This window comes from Chanodichthys erythropterus, chromosome 9, assembly GCF_024489055.1.
Source record: "Chanodichthys erythropterus isolate Z2021 chromosome 9, ASM2448905v1, whole genome shotgun sequence".
Classification (NCBI taxonomy): domain Eukaryota; kingdom Metazoa; phylum Chordata; class Actinopteri; order Cypriniformes; family Xenocyprididae; genus Chanodichthys; species Chanodichthys erythropterus.
This window is the reverse complement of record NC_090229.1, coordinates 33,692,281-33,710,309: the sequence shown is the minus strand read 5'-3', so window position 1 is coordinate 33,710,309 and position 18,029 is coordinate 33,692,281. Positions and strand designations below refer to the sequence as shown.

Below are 18,029 nucleotides of genomic sequence, written 5' to 3'. Positions count from 1 at the left end.
CTGGCTGTACATAATTTCTAATATGGGTAAGAATATAAGGGAAACTAGGGGGAAATTCATTCATTACAAAGTAGTACATAGATATTATTATATACACCATTTAGGCTTTACAGAATGGGTATAGCTAGAAATAATCTATGCTGGAAATGTAAGGAAGAAGAGGGTACTTATTTACATATAATTTGGGAATGTTCCTTAGTTCACCCATTCTGGTGCAAAATTCTGTGAGTAATGGAAGAGTGGATGGGATCTAATTTACCTGTGGAACCACGTCTATGAGACTGCATAGTGAGGGGAAAATGATAAAAACATGGGATCATTTTTGGCAACATATAAAAATGGTTTTAATAAGTAGGACTGATTAATAACTGTTTAATTTCCATGTGATTTTGAAATGATTGTATTCTACTGATGGTGACTAGTGGCTGAATGTGTTATTGCAAAGATGATTATTGAATGCTGTGGTGATTTTTCTTTGGAATTTTTGACTGTTGAACAATAAAAAAAAAGTTGAATTATAAATGTAGTCCATATATTTTGAGTGCATAATTCAAAGCCTTCTTACTTTATGTGAAAACATTGTGTTTTAGGAGAGTTTATTTTCTAAAAGTACTCAAAGCTACAGTATTAAGAATCCCTTTCCCTCCTTTACATGTTCCATAAAACAAAAGGACTGGACATTTTTGTGTTGGCATTAGCTGTGAGTGGGAATCTGTCTCTTTTCACAGAGAGATGAGCTGCTAATCTCAATTGTAATGGTCTCACCAAAACGCTCATTGAACCACAAAGTCCCCTGATTAAGCCCTGAAAACCCTCAGCTCACACCATGGTTTCAGCTTCATCCTTTTTCCACTGTTTATCTAAACTTCTTGTCTTGTCTTCTTTGCAGATGGGAAATACCTCGGAAACTACTCTTTTTGTTTCCAAAATCCCTAAGGAACACGATGTCTTCATGGGTTCCTTATACACAACTTTTTGTGAGTCCACTCACTTACAAGTGATACTGTTTTTATATTATTTATAGACTTTTTAGACTTTGTTTATAGAGTGGTTAGGAATGACGGGAAATTTGAGGGAGAGAGAGAAATAATGGGATGATTTGTTCATATTGGTTTCATATGTTTTTGAAAAACGCTACCATTTTCAACAAAAGTTTGACTCTATAATGACTCTAAATGGTGTTGCCACAAAGTAAAAAACTATGTTTGCCTTACAATTTGAATGCATGTGTAGCCATCCTAATCATTATTCTAAAAAGAAATAAATTAAAATAAACATTTTTTACTTTTTTTTATCTGATACTTTAAGAGAATTGACCTTAACACAGTCTGTATGTATTTAATGTATGTTTGAATAAATTAATAGATAGGACAAAAAATGCCATTGACCCAGAAAGCAAAATGTTCTTCACATTAGAATAGCACTCAGGTTTGAAAGTATAACCTTAATCATTAGTCTGATGGTCTCTCATATTGCTGCTAAACTGCCATTCCTTGAATGGTTAGCTGTGATTTGCTCTTGGGGATGACCTTGAAATATCTAAATAGCATGCAATCATTACATGAACCATCCCAAGGTATTGACAGAGGCTTAATCACATTATAGCATTGCTAAATAAGCATTACAGCTACCAGGGTGTGAGGTTACATGCTTGATGAACTGCACATTAATAAATCAAAATCATAAAACCAAAACCATTATTCTAAAAAACCACATGGAATTTCTTAGGGAACCCATGGCAATTGACGTCACAATTAAACAGTTGTGTTTCATTCAACTTCCTTAAATTTAAGTTTAAAGTATTATTAAAGTAAATTCTGCCAGCTACCTGAATTCAAACTCTGGAATTGAACTAAAATTTTAGGTAACACTTTATTTAGGTAGTCAAGCACCAGTCATTAGAGTATTAGTAGACTGTCTGTTTAATATCTGCTAACACATTTGATGCTCCCCAACAGACATTCTAATGACTATAAGTAAATTTGCAAGTACATGTCAATTTATTCTACTAACCCTTACATGATGAAGAAGATAATGACGTGAGGCATAGCAGACCTTTAGCAGCATAAACAATTATTAAATAAAACAACAGAAAGATATCCAATACAGAAACAAATTAAACATTATGCGTAAAACACAAACAACACTAGATAAAGAACTGAAAGAACTGAGAATATATACTCAAGATAATTAACTGAATATGAAACAGTTGTGAGATAATCAATGAATCATTGAATAACCATGACAACCAATGATAAGGAGGAAAATAGTGACAATGATGTTGATGTTGACCTATGGCCTTAAAGTCTGTGGCAGAGGTAGAGCAACGACTGACCAAGGTGGAGGCGGAGGAATGAGGAAGCCATGTGGAGCAAGAAGGATGATGGTGCCAGGTGGACCCAAGGGAGCGAAAGTGGATCAGACTTGCCGATGAGCTGTGGGCTCGGAGGTTTGAGGCGGAGCCAGGGGATCCATACACGACGGCAGAGCTGAAGACCGGGAGGCTTAAGGCATTGTAACATCAATGGTCTGGTCAGTGGAGGAGCCGAGGAGCCATATGAGACCAGCATTGCCAACATCAAAGAAGTGGATGGCTTACTTGGAGGAGGAGGGAAATGGGAGACTGGGTGGGACCATCAGTGACAATGAAGACTTGAAGCAGGGCAGGGCCAGTGGAGACGAATTAAAAGGAAAGAAGACTTGGAGCTTGGCAAGACCAGCGGCAATGAAGAAGAAGACTGGAGACTGAACTGGATCACCAGAAGAGGAAGAGGTTCTTGGGTGGGGACAAGAGAGGGAAATGGCTCTTCTGAATCCAAGTCAATAAGCCACTCTTCGTCATCCAGATCCACTAAAACTCCCACTGACAGAGATTATAAACCAGCTCACACACCTGGTCAAACTGGACAGCAGGTTTTGTTTCAGGGATGGATGAGGCTGCAGGCTCTGGCTCCATTGCAGGCACTGGCTCAGGCACAGGGTCCATGGCATACATTTTCTGGGTCTCTTGGTCTGCATTGGGATCAGGCTCGTTATCAGTATTGGCAGTATTGGACAAAATCAACAGGGGGTACGTGCATTCCAGACACTTAAGTAAGGGTTCTCTCCATGTTCCTTTACTAATTTCAGGTAAGTCCAACGGGTTATAATAATTTGCATCAACCCAGTATAATGATTTGAGAGTCTTATCATCAAAATGAGAGCCCTGGGTGAGCTGGCAAAAGCGAACATTATATTCCAAAACAGGAAGCCCTTCATGGGCGAAGGCAGTAAATTCCGCTGCAAGATCCATAATCCTTTCTAGTGGTCTGTTGTTCTGTCTGCTCCAACCTGGTGGTCTCCTGCTCCTTCTGCTCTGCCCTGGTGGTCTATTGCTCCTTCTGCTCCACCCTGGTGGTCTCCTGCTCCTTCTGTTCTGCTCTGGTGGTCTCTTTCTCCGCACTGGTGGTCTCCTGCTCCTTCTGCTTCACCCTGGTGGTCTCCTGCACCATATGCTCCATCCTGGTGGTATCCTGCTCCAGAGGTGGAAACTCAAGTCTGCGACTTGGACTTGAGTCACACTTAAAGGTGATAAAGAGGATATTTTCGTCAACTGAGAAACCAAAGACTGTTACTGAGTTTTTGAAATGAGCGCATGCGTAAGAACAACCTCCCCCTCCTTTCAAGGGGAATGCCTCCCAAAACTCGTGCCACGAGTATTGGAACACAAGTGTTTACCACCGGAATACGCTGTATCGTGTTAGTGGATTCATTATGTCGGACTAACCGCAGGTAACTCATAATCTGCAGTTGTTACTCCTGTCTCCGGACAAAAACATTGATATAAATATAAAAATTAAATTAATGATTTAAGTAATACTTTTGTGGACTTTATTGTGCTTGTGCTGGAAGAACTATCACTAAAAATAGAGCAGAGACCTGAGATTGACTTGGACCTCAAAGACTTGAGACTTGACCTAGACATCAAAGGCTTGAGACTTGACCTGGGCTGTGTTCCAGTTCGGTTTTAGACACGCACTCGCGAACTTCCCTACACACTTCCCCTCGGGGGAATCCCTGCCGCCATTTTGAAGTGCGTTCCACTTCGTGAAGTGGACGAGGGAAGTTTATATGGACAGACCCTCGCTCCCTTGATTTTGACAGAGGGAGCGAGTCTACTTCATATGTACACTTCAGGCAGCTCCATAACCCACAATGCAACACGATTGTGATGTCACCGCATATCGCGTTTAATTAACCCCACCACAAACAACTCTGTGATATATTAATTATTTTTTAAACATTTAAAACACACATATATACATATAGAATGCTGTATTAAACAATTTTGTAAGGGGAACAAATAAATAATAAATCAGCTCCATTGCGGATTCCAAGTGATCAAGGGCTTAGGACGTTCCAGTTCAGCCCATACAAAGGTTCCGCCAGAAGTGGGCACTCGTGCAATGTAAGCAATGACGTACATCCGAGTCAACGAGACCGAGTGAAGTTAGCGAGGGAAGGGCATTTAAAAACCGAACTGGAACGCAGCCCTGGACCTCAAAGTTTTGAGACCTGACTTGGACTTGGCCTTTAGGGACTTGTGAACATGTCTGTCCTTCTCCATCTGCTTCACCCTGGACATCTGTCCCTCTGCTGGTCAAGACTCTAACCCTCATAATACGGTTATGGCACCAGGAGTCACCTTGAAGAGGGGGAGGATACTTTCATGTTCACAATACTGTATTGCAAACATTAAATTATCAAGGATCAATCATTCAGAGATCGGCAGTTTAAAGAGCGGCTTCGAATCGTAAAGTGCAAGAATAAAACATTGCAGTTTTACTTCTTGCCAAGCTGTCAGAGCAAACAGTAAAAAGGAAGCTAGGGGTTAGAACAAGGATAAACAAACTGCTTGTGGTAGTGACTGTTTACTTAATGCATTTCTTTCTCTTTTCAGGTATTCTGTCGCTTTTGGGAAATGGCATCCTGCTCCTTGTTGCGTATCGTAAGAGATCGTCTCTGAAGCCCGCAGAGTTCTTCATAATAAATTTATCTATCAGTGACCTTGGAATGACAGTTACACTCTTTCCCTTGGCGATTCCATCAGCGTTTGCTCACAAGTAGGCAGATGCTTCAAGAAATCTGTGCTAAAATATGCCAACCCCATAGTATCAGAGACAAAGTCTAAGGCAGCTACGATGTGCCATTCCATTGACACAGGTCTAAAGCTGCAGCAGAACTGCCTAACACTGTGCCACAACATGACAAACCTTATACAGTTGGACACTGCAGTTGAGTAGGAACATCTCCTAATAACCAACAGCACAGTGACTCGCTTGTCATTTTATTGTGTTGCAGACAGTTGAGACACAGTGCTAGACTTTGCTGTTATCATGACAATCAGAATATGTCTTGTTTTTTTGTGCTAGTACTAGAATCTGCAATACTTGAAAACCTTTTTCCATATCAAAATCGCAATTTTTAGAAATAAAGTTGTAATTGTGAGATACACAATTTCAAGAAATCAATTTGAAATTATGAGAAAAAATTTGTTTTAATTGTGATATGAAGTCACAATGTGTGATAAATTGAATTTCGAGAAATAAAATGACAAGAAATAGTATCAATTATTAAATATGAAATTATTCAATTTAAATTATTTAAATTATTAAATGTTCAAATTTTCAATTAGTACCTTTTTAACAAGCTCCTATAACAATGTGCATATGATTCATTGTTTTCCATGTTACTCAGCTGTTTAACATATATGTTGTCTCTGTGTGACATTCAAAACTCTCTGGTAAAGATTTTACACCATTTCAGATTTGGTTACTGTGCCACATTAATGTTAAGATGGCTATAGTGAAACCTAAGGAGCCCCTAAAGGGACATGGTGATGGGAAAATATGAGATGGGAGAAAAAATATTTCAAAGAACGATTTCAAAGAAAGATTTCTCAGGGGAACTCAAACATTTTTCGAGCAAACACAAAGTTTCTTGGGGGAAAGCAAAACATTTGACATATTGACCTATAATTTTTCCTCCCATCTCATATTTTTTTTCCACCACCATGTCCCTAGGGACTTCGTAGCAAACACAATCATCATTGTACTTTTACTTGCCTCTCTCAGTCTGCCAAATGCATAAATGTAAATGCAAATCTCTCTCATTCTCTCAGGTGGTTGTTTGGAGAGCTGACATGTTTATGCTATGCTGTATGTGGCGTCCTCTTCGGCTTATCCAGCCTGACAAATCTCACTGCTCTGTCGTCCGTCTGCTGCCTCAAAGTCTGCTTCCCGAACTACGGTATTCTTCCTCGACACCTTTCACACCAGAATACGTTTGTCTTCCTCCCTAGCCCTCCTCCGTATCTTAATTAAGAATCGGATGCAGCTGCATGCAACCCTTCTGTCCTGCCGTGATGCACCCTAAAGGAAAATTCATTACCTTATGGCTTTCTCCAGTGTATTCACTGGATATTCTCATTTTCATCAGGGTCTAGATGCCCAGTGTTTGTTCGACTTCTGGTCAATACGTATGGACAGGAGCTGTTGGCCTCATTAGAGTTTCAACTTTTGATTGACTTGAAAAGATGAAGGTGTGTGTGGGAGAGAGGAGATAATTCAAATTGAGCAGTTTATCAGCAGCTTGAGAACAGAGATTACGATGGCAAAAAGGACAGCAGGTGGACAACAGATGGATTCTATGGGTGGAAGAGAAGCAAACACATTTGGGATGCAGCGAAAGATTTTAGAGGGCATATTGCCAGATAAGTTGTGGTTCTTTAACTCTGCACCTGAGAGATGTGAGAGAGTAATATAGTATGTATTATAAGCTAGTATACTGTTGGGTGTAACCAAGTAGCACATTCCCATTCGTCTCAATAAGACTTATAAATGTACATTTCGATTAATCATTTACTTACATTTTCAAAATGATCTTATGAACCACTGACAACTCCTAAATAACTGGTTTGTAGATAATAATACTTAATTTAGAAATGATAAATTGATCACTAATAAAGTATGAAAATACAATTATTAAACATTATGGATATGCTTATAAATCAAGAACAAAGCATTTATAACTGTATTTATAAACAGCTTATTAATGCCTATTAATGCTTTATAAATGATGAATTAACTATTTAATAATGCTTAACGGGGTGGTTGATCATGATTTTGTTTTAACTTGCTGCTGTTTGAGTGAGATATTTTCTTTTAAAGAATTCGGACTGGAGCACATGGCTGGTAGGGACTACAATAAGCTTCTTCTAAAATTTACATAAACCCTGCCCCTGAGAACATGCAACAAAGGGGCAAGGTCATGTTGGGCTGCTTTAGAGAAGAGGAAGAGTTGTTAGTGCTAGTCTACAGCAACTACAAATGTATCCACTAACCATTCAGAAACGTCCAGTTTCATTCTGTAACATCTGTCTGAGTCTCTCCATCTGTGTCAACTCTAGTTTGAACAATGTAAGGCTGAACACCGTTACTGACAATCCTCATTTTGGCTGTGTGAGATTCTCCAGCTTTGTTGTTGTTGAGCAACCGAAGCCTGAGCTGTTAAAGCGCTGCCCTCTTTTGGAAAGCAGCTCATTTGCATTTAAAGGGACACACGCGAAAATGCCAGAGAACTTAATTACATCTTGTAAAAGGGGCATTATATGTCCCTTTTAAGTAATGCTTCATAGCATGTAGTTATTATAAAGTTTTACCCACTATTGTTTATGACTTTGATGTTCTATGGTCTCCTTTCCAAAAGGTAAGCATTTAAAATAAAAAAGAACTGTTATTCTAAGAATTTATTTGTGTACTTTTGACAACATTGCAAGAATAAGGAGGACTGATGTTAGATAACTCATCTTACCAAAGCATAGCTTTCTTGTTACAGAATACATGCCCTCATAAGAGCATGTAAGAAATAAATGGATTAGGGCAACAGGAAGTGGTGCAATTCTAAAAGTTTGGTTTCAAAATGTTTCAATTTTCGATTTCTGTTTCTAATCTATAGATTAAAAGTACTGTAATGTTCTCCAACACAGCATTAAAACATTTGAAAGTGATCGATACTTTGTGCTAAATTAATGCTTCTATGTATTTGCTTTCCTTTAACAGGAAACAAATTCTCCTACTCTCATGCCTGTCTGATGATTGTGGGGGTGTGGTGCTATGCCATGGTGTTTGCTATAGGTCCCTTGGCAAATTGGGGTCAATATGGCCCTGAACCCTATGGGACAGCATGCTGCATAGACTGGTAAGTGCCTGGAAGGATGTTAATGGAAACACTAAAGGATTCTCAGAAACAGTCAGCCTAAAGGTGATGTGTGTAATTAGTGGCATCATCACTTGCTGCCTCAATGCTAAAGTGTTCTGTGTAATTGCCTGGGCAAAGGGCATTGTAGTTATTTAGGTGTTCTGAGTATTTTCTTAGGTGTGTTTGGGTGGTTACTTACCCAAATCAAAAGAGCCCTGTTCTTATCTAGAGACTTATATTCTGTTCTTTTTATGGCTCAGGTTCCTCTGTAAATGCAAGTATATTGAATTTTTTTTTGTTGTTGCCTGTTATCATCTGCCAAGGGAAAAATTTAAATGTGATCACTTTGACAGTTTTTATAGTGCCACAGAAAGTCAGCCTACAAATGGCTTATTTATAGTTGCAAATTAAACTGGGAGAGGATAAAGTATTTTAACATCAAAAAATATCACACTTATTAAAGTAATCTAATGCACTGCATGTTCTATTGAGCTCACATGGCTGCACTCTAACAAAATAACTACATTTTTTCTTTAGGATTTTATTTTTAGATTTTGTTGCATTTGTGTATAGGATAGTGGAGTGTAGACAGGAAAAACAATCTGTGTATTATTTGTCCCCAATAATTCTAAGTCTCAGTCAGGTGGCGCAGTGACAAATGCTGTGCATTTGAACAAGGCCTACAAACACAGTCATCTCAGTGAATAAGTAGTTTAACAGCTTCTCAGAACGTTAATTCTATATACCAATGCTGTTCCTTGAGATCTGAAGGTTCCTGCAAAATTCAGCTCCAGACCTATCAAACACACCTAAACCAGCTAATTAAGATGTCAGGAACACTTGATAATTACAAACAGGAGTGTTGGAGTAGGGTTGGAACCGAATTCTACAGGAAGGTAGCACTCCAGGAACAGAATTGGGCACCTCTTCTATAAACAGTGGCTATAGAAGGAATGTCCAAACCTCCTCCTGGATAAACTCTATCCTGCAGAGTTCAGCTTCAACCCTAATTAAACATGACTGAAACAGCTAATGAATGTTTTCAGGATTATTAGAAATTCCAGACAAGTGTGTTAGGTCAGGTTGGAGCTAAACTCTTCAGGATGTTGGTCCTCCAGGAGCAGAATTGGTCAGATGGCCCAGTGAAACCAACAAGCTAGACATACGAAAAAGGCCAGCAAACTTGTCATCTAGGTGAATGGCTACTTCAACAGCTTCTCAGAACATTCATGCAGTATTGCTATAGTTCCAAGACAAAGAGTCTTTGTGTTTTCTAAACTGTTGAATAGAGTGCCGCAAGAACGAGTTCTAAAAATCCGGAAGTGTGTAAGCATTTTTGCACTTCATCCTTCATCCATCATCATCCCAAAATCAATGGGTCTGTATTCATAGGTTTTGGTTTAATGCCTGAAATAAGGTCTGTGGTTAACAGAAACGTATGATTTTTTGTAAACTTTTATGTAAATTTTATGTCATGAAAAAGGTGGTCGCTTACAAGTGGCTAAATGGTACAACAAAGGGTGTATGAGACATTCCAATCATTCGTAATTAGGGCATGCTCATTTTGAAGAATATTACTTAATATAAAAATGAAATAACCAGCAATATTAACTTCGTTGGTTGGTCGGTGTAGTATTTGTCCCGCCTCCTGCTCCACTGTGATTGTGACTGTGACGGCTGGATAAAAAATGACAGTAACGACCACTGCTGCATTTTACTTAAAGTTGAACTCTCGGCCACACAAACATAATAAAACATAAAATAATATCCAGGCCTGGTCCTCTCTCGTACTTCACTGTCGGCGCTCCTCCTTTTATGCTTCCGGAGCTCCTCTGTGAGAGACTCAAGGCCGGTGCGCCTCGCAGGTGGAGCTCATTATCTTGCGCCGTTCCCTCACGGCTCTCGCCCGCCCTGCTTGCCACATACCCCCATCGCCCCTCGCAGGCCGGGGGGTGCTCCCGAGACTGCGCTCTACTCCCCCCGGGGCCTGTCTCGGTGGCCGCAGCACCTGGGGGTAAGGACAGACGAGACGAGAGAAAGGAGACGAAAGCACAGGGAGCGACAGAACGAAAAAGGGAAGGAAGGAAAAAGAGAGAAAAAAATATTCTTGGTCTGGTTCCCAGACAAACTGCCGCTCGGTCCTCAGCCGGCCGAGAGGCTCTTCCTCTTCATGGCGGACAGTAGCAGGCTCCGGCCCACGGCGGACGACAGCGACTCCTCTGCTCCCTCCTAAATGGCAGCCACCCCACCTCGTCCCAGGAGCACGGCATCGAACTCTCCGTCCCACCTGTCACTAGGCTCCAGCACCACCACCTCGGGCAGCCACTCATGGGCTTCACTCCCGCGCTGCCCGACCTCTGCAGCACCGCGATCCCCCTAAGCAGCGAGGGCTCTTCGACATCATTTCCCTTCTTCCTCCCGGGTTTAGGCACCAATGTTACAAAGTTCGTAGAAAAGGAAGGAGGAGGCGGGAACCGGCGAATAAACATAACTTTAATTCAAAATAAACAAATACCCTCACGGACGTCTGCCGGCCACACAAACATAATTTGTGTTTCAGGGATGAGGCCCATTGTGTTTATACTTTAAAGCAGATACTTTTTTTGTCAAGGGAACCAGGGTAATGCTAACTTAAAGGTTGGCCTAGAAACTTCATCCCTGCAGCACTCTATGGGTGCTTCTCAATACTCAAATTGATGCTTCCTTGTTTCCTTGCTCCTACGTCCTCCATCTTGTGACCTGGAAACCAATCGAACTCAGGCATCTTGAGGCATCTCAATTCTCTTATTGCACCGTGAGGAGACAAGGAGCGAGGAAGCTTCCTGAGGAGTCATGAGTGTGGATACATAGGTGTATACTTCCCTCATACCCTAAGGGGGTGGAGCTAAGACGTGAAGAAAGGAAACGAGGATGCACAAATAAGAAATGAGAAGCAACCTATAGTTCCAGCATGCTTCCACTGCTCCATTCTGCTTGCCGCAAAAGCTCCCATTCCCATGTGTCTTCAAAACAACATGTGAGTTCAGAACCCACATTAACTGCTTTTCATAGATTAGGCCACAACACTGCTTAAACACACCCCAGATAAGAATTGAACCCTGGTTTAAGGATAATGCCTATTTTTACCCCTATAATTCTCCGTCTCGTTCTGGTGGTCTAGTGATACCAACATGCTAGGCATTTAAACAAAGCCAACAAACTTAATAATCTAGATCAGGAGTGTCAAACTCAGTTCCTGGAGGACCACTGTCCTTCAGACTTTAGCTCCAACCCTAATTTAACACACATGAACCAGCTAATCAAGGTCTTTGTGTTACTAGAAACTTCCAGGCAGGTGTTTTGGAGCTGGTTGGAGCTACAATCTGCAGGACAGTGGCCCTCCAGGAGTGAAGTTTGACACATATGATCTAGATGAACAGCTTCTCAGAACATTCATGCAGTATTGCATAAGTTCCAGGTCCAGGTTTTGTTTTTTATGCCTGGACCATGGAATTCACTCCATATTTATGGGTTGGGCCTCTTTGTAAGAAAGGATCCAAAGCAGATGATGATTTCTGGGTTATGGGCCTAGCACTCTTTCACTGTGCCATTCTGCTCACCTTAAAGGTGCCGTAGAATGGAAAATTGAATTTACCTGGGCATAGTTGAATAACAAGAGTTCAGTACATGGAAATGACATATAGTGAGTCTCAAACACCATTGTTTCCTCCTCCTTATATAAATCTCATTTATTTAAAAGATCTCCGAAGAACAGGTGAATCTCAACATAACACCAACATAACAGTCAGGATCATTAATATGTACGCCCCCAATATTTGCATATACCTGCCCATGTTCAAGGCATTAGACAAGGGCAGGACATCAGGATGTGCACAGCTGAATCATCAGACTAGGTAAGCGAGCAAGGAGAATAGCAAAAAATGGCAGATGGAGCAATAATAACTGACATGATCCATGATATCATGATATTTTTAGTGATATTTGTAAATTGTCTTTCTAAATCTTTCGTTAGCATGTTGCTAATGTACTGTTAAATGTGGTTAAAGTTGGGGTGCAGTGCACCTGTTTACCATCACTATGATATGTCCTGTTCTCTATTCAACTTTCAGGTATGCACCAGGCGAGGACGCTCTGTCCATGTCCTATATTATCTGCCTGTTCCTCTTCTGCTATGCCCTGCCTCTTACCGTCATCCTACTCTCCTACATCCTGATCCTCATCACCGTACGAGGGTCACGGCAGGCAGTACAGCAACACGTGTCACCACAGACCAAGACAACAAATGCACACATCCTCATCGTGAAGGTGAGAGGGTAAAACATCACAGGACAATACTAAAAGCCTGGGACACACCAAGCCAACGGTCGGCCGTTAGGCAATGTCTCAGTTCTTGTTTGAGCATCGGTCGGCTTAGGTTTTTTGGTGTGTTCTGCACCGATTCTGCATGTCGAATCGCCGGTGAAGCTCATTGATGAGAAAGATTGGCTGTTCAGCTTAACGAATCAAAAAATGGAACTGACAAAAGCAAAGAGGGAACACACTACAGACACTTGTCATTGTTGTCATTTGAACAGTGGATTATTTTAATAATAACCAAGGGCTGACAATGTCAGTGACAACTTAACAGACATAATTGAAAAAGCTATACGAATCCGTCTGTTATGAGCAAGACTGGTGTAAAGCGCTGCTTGCTTTGTATATCCACAGTAGTGATGCGCGAATTGCGGTTATATCCATGGACACTGCAGATAATCTGTGGGTAAGACGGCCCAAGTAATAAAAAATAACATTCCAATTAATTACAGGCAGATCGCACGTGAGATAAATCAATAATGTGTTGATTTTAATAAAGACACGGAACTCTCATTTCACAGTTAAATGCAACAAACATTTTCACTTTCACGTTTTAATTTCGTTTTCAACAACAATGTATCTTCAGGGAGAATCAATCAAGGAAAACATGCCTAGAGAATATGCCTAGTTGTTATTATATAAAACACACCACCGGTTTCACAGACAAGTCTTAAGCTAGACTAAAATGCATGTTTGAGCTGATTTAACTGAAAGTAACTTGGACTGACAGATCTTAAAATATGACAGTGCCATTGTTTTGTCTTAAGATGCACACCAGTAATGTTTTCTTCTAGTGAAAGTTTATAAAAGCTGCTTAAATGCCCTAATTGAACTAAGGCCTAATCCTGTCTGTGAAACCGTGCCACAAAGTTAAAAACCTACATGAGATATTGCTTAATAACTTAACAGCTTTAACTAAAAATATACACAAGCTTAACAGAAATTATTCTGCTAAAAGTGTTTTCAAACATATTGATGGAAATATTATTGTGTTTAAAGCTTAAAGTTTAAAGCTTCTTCTTCTTAATTTGCAGAATCTCATTAAGCTACGCAGTTACATAATTAAGCAGCAATGGAGGAAAAACAGATCCTAGAGAAATTTCAAAAAGGAGAATTAAAAACAAATGGAAGGAAAGAAAAATACTGGGCCTCATTCATGAAACATGAGCAGAATGGATTTTTGTGTAAATCTGATGTTTACGGAGCATTTCTGAATCCGTAGGAGAGTTTTCTGGAAGGTCCATTTTACATCCAAATTACTCATATATTTATTCATTATGCTTATCACAGAGAATTAGAATGATTGTAATGTGACAATCGAGTGCGGATATCTAAATCATAGGATGTACTCACACTAGGCACGGTTGCCTTGATCCGAGCCCGAGCGCGATTGCCCCCACTTCCCCTTAACGTTTCGGGCCGGAGCACGCTTACGTCATATACGATGTAACTTTCTGAATGGAAGAAAACAGGAAGAAATGCACTTTCGCTAAGATACTGCCTAATGTATTGTCATTTATGCCGCACAGCGATTTTCTCTTGCACATATCAGAGGATTACAAAGGCAGCTGACATTAATGGAGGAATTTGCAGCTTTACTCGCAAACTACAATTCCTGTTCATCATAGGTGAGAATCAGACCCGTTATAATTAATTATATGAACTGATAAGTATACTATCAGAGTAGTAATAAAGATGTTTGCCATCATAATGATGACAGTAACGCACACAAATTAGCAGCTGTCACACTGCATGCGAACCGCACTTGAGCCCAACCGAACCGTGCTCTGGCCCACCTCTTCCAGGAGGGCCAGGGCCAGATAAATGAACTGCACCCGGGCACGAAACGGAGTGATCACACTTGTCAAAAGAACCAGGCTTTGGGGGTCAAACGTGCTCGGGCACGGTTCAGAGCGCCTAATGTGAGTACACCCATACATTCAGTTGGGTGGCAGGTGAATGATTTATTTTTAACAGCGGATTTGGGTGATGTTAGAGCTGATCCACGCATCTCTAATCCACAGTTCTAGCTCTTCCGGTTTCCCTTTTTGAATGCCGAACACAGACTACTGCAACCTGCTGGTAATGAAGAGTCATGTCCTCTCACGCAGGCACAGAATGTACGTGCTAGTTGGCCGTCAGCTGTAGTCTGTGCAGTGTTTTTGCCCCGACACAGGCGACGCGAGGCGACGCCACAGTCGGCTTTCATCAGCGCTAGTTCTTTGGCGTTGGTCCCTACCTTAAGGGTAGGGAAAAATTCCACACGTCATTACACATGCAGAGTCAGAGAAGATCTTTAAGCTGTGTGTATATTAGGTCGTTCTTTATTTGGAGTGACAAATGAGAGGCAGAAATTAGTCAAACTATGTGTCATTCTTACATAATAATATAATTTATGGATATGCTTTTTTTAAATAGTTTCCACATGGCAGATCAAAAATAAAAGCTTAATGACAATTAAATTTTCAAGCAATTTGAATGAAATCCTGTTGACAAATCATTTTAGTGTTTTTATTTGTAGTCTTACTGTCTTCAAGGTAAATAAAATGGATGCTACCATTGTGCTAGTTTCAAGGTCATTGGGTATTTTGGAAGTATTAATAACATTATATACTATATCATAATTTTGATTCTAAATATTACAAATATGCAAGCACCACAGACTGTAATAAAGTTTGAAACATGATATTGTCAAAAAACTAGCAAAATATATGGAAATTATTAAGAAAGAAGAGCAACCGTCAGAAGTACTCCAAATATATTTCCCTGTTTACTTAAAGTGTCAATTTCCATTATGGAAACACTACAGACATGTTAAATATGTTTGACTGTATGTTTTATTGACAATTAAAATGTATTTCTACTGTAGCAAAGATAAGGGACACCATCTGTCACCACAAATATAGAATGACCCATTTAGATGTTTTCTCCAGAACATGTGGAAATGTTCTCACAAGTTATTTTTTGTTTCTCTTTTAGCTCTCTGTGGCAGTATGCATTGGTTTTCTGACTGCGTGGAGCCCTTATGCTGTTGTAGCAATGTGGGCTGCATTTGGAGAGTCCAATAATGTCCCACCCATTGCCTTTGCTTTGGCAGCTATCTTTGCAAAATCCTCCACCATCTACAACCCTGTGGTGTACCTGGTATTTAAGCCTAACTTTCGTAAATCTCTGAGCAGGGACACAGCTCAGATTCGCAGACGAATTTGTTCCAGTCCATGTAAAGGAAGCCCTGTGCCTGGAGAGAAGGATCTTCATCGGCAAACATCTATACGCTGCAACAAGGATGCTAGCAACTCCACTCGACTCTCCAATGGCCTGGCAGACAGCCACGGGGCTTGTCTTCATTGCATCGAGGCGGACCCTCGTTGTCAACAAACCACACCTCAAAGAACTGCCTGTGTGCTGATCGGTACATCCTACAGCGAGGTGACTGTGAGTCAGATGCCAGAGAAGATGCAAGCTGACCTTCTGTGAAGGCCCTGTAGGCTCTTCTCATGCCAGCATGAGGATGAATGCGAGGAATAGATGGATGGGCAGCCTCAAAATGAAAGTTCTGGCCACTAGAGATAAGCTTGTCAGACAAGCTGTGGTCAGAAAACACTGATACGGATGTCATGTATTAGAACTGCAAAACAATTGACCCTGATCTAAGTCCCGCCTTAAAAAGGTTACTGACCAATCCTACCGTAGCAACTGCTGGCGTCTGCCATTTTATAAGACTAGCTTAAGCTCTTTCACTGAAAATCTGTTCAGAGAAATCTGCAATTCATTCACTGTAAAAAAATAAAATAAAAAAAATAAATGAAATAAAAAAGAAGCAAAGCATTTTTTAGTTTTATCAAGTTCCGTAGATAGCTGTGCCAACTAATTTTTGAAAAGTAGACTCAAACTTCCATTTTAAGTTATATCAACCTGTCTCAGAAAGTACATCTAAATAGTAAATATTAAGAATTTGTTGAAAGTTAAGTATACGGTTGAATAAACCACATTTCGGTATGAAATGAAACTACACCTATTTATTTTCTATTTTCTAAATGCATGTAATTTATGTTATTGTGAATAATCCATCCATGCATGTGTTTCATGTTTTAAAACATATTTTTGACATTGTAATGTTTATTTAAAATATCATAACTTAATATACTTATAATAACTAATTTGTATAATAAATTACAAATTTGTATAATAAAAAGAAAGAGTTGTATTTAATAGTCTTTTATTGGCCAGATTAACCAAGACATCCATAAAACAAACAACACAAGCCCTACAAATGATTAAAAACATTCCGTATGATATGTGAAAATATTAGGGCTGTCAAACGATTAATCACGATTAATCGCATACAAAGTAAAAGTTATTATTATGTATATATAAATACAAACACATTTATTTGGGTATATATTTGAGAAATATTTACAAGTATATGTATTTATTTATATTTTTATATAATTTATATTATATATAAATAAAAATATTTTGTACATAAATAACATATTTCTCTTAAATATATACATTAATTTGTGTGTATTTATATATACATAATAATTACACACAGTACACCCACATATATTAGGCAAACTCAAACTTTTATTTTGTATGCGATTAATCGCGATTAATCGATTAATCGAATCCTAAAAATAAGTCAAGACTAGATGTGTCATAGTGGCAATTATAAGCAGGATGGAATCAGTGATTAAACTGAGCATTTTTTTTCCTATAGAACATTTGAACTGTTTTCATACACAGTTGACATAGTGAACACAGTGCAGTGCTTCTGTGTTTACATCCGAACTCCGGCTCATTATTGGCCAGCTCCTGACACAAGCGTCTGCTCACGTGTGCAGCTTTGGCCAATAATGAGCCGGTGTTCGGTCATAAACATGGAATTCACTACATTCACTACATCGACCTCGTATGACAACAGTTCAAATTGTTATTAATTGTAAAGTCATTATTTTTGTTTTGTTTTTGCTGACAAAAAATATTCTTCATAACATTAAGGATGAACCACTGTATTCACATGGTCTATTTTAATGATGTTTTTAACTACCTTTCTGGACCTCAAAAGGTGCAATGACGTTGGTTCAGAAACCCTCGGATTTGATCTTAATTTGTGTTCTGAAGATGAACGAAGGTCTTACGGGTGTGGAACGACATGAGGGTGAGTAATTAATGACAGAAATTTCATTTTGAGTGAACTATCCCTTTAAGGTGAGTTTGAGAGTGTCAGACAGGCCTTCCCGCCTTTTATCGTGGAGCACAAGCTAAGGAATTTCACCTTAACAGAACAATCTAGGATTTAGTAGTTGAGTTCATTACTTGTTTATCTTTTTGTTAATAAATAAAATACAGCAAGAGGCTCTCGCAAATCCTTCAGATTAGTCAGCTGACAAATTCCCTTTAATTTACATACTTTTTGTTTATTCAACATTCCT

General features: G+C 39.6%; 1 protein-coding gene across 1 annotated transcript; it reads left to right on the top strand.

Moving 5' to 3' along the window:
* Positions 1–874: 874 nt before the first annotated feature.
* On the top strand, positions 875–16,068 carry opn7d (opsin 7, group member d). The gene is made up of 6 exons (XM_067394040.1): positions 875–977; positions 4,940–5,102; positions 6,161–6,288; positions 8,100–8,238; positions 12,348–12,543; positions 15,571–16,068. Exons 1-6 carry the CDS (start codon positions 890–892, stop codon positions 16,066–16,068), a joined length of 1,212 nt encoding a protein of 403 aa, XP_067250141.1. The 5' UTR covers positions 875–889.
* Positions 16,069–18,029: the final 1,961 nt, after the last annotated feature.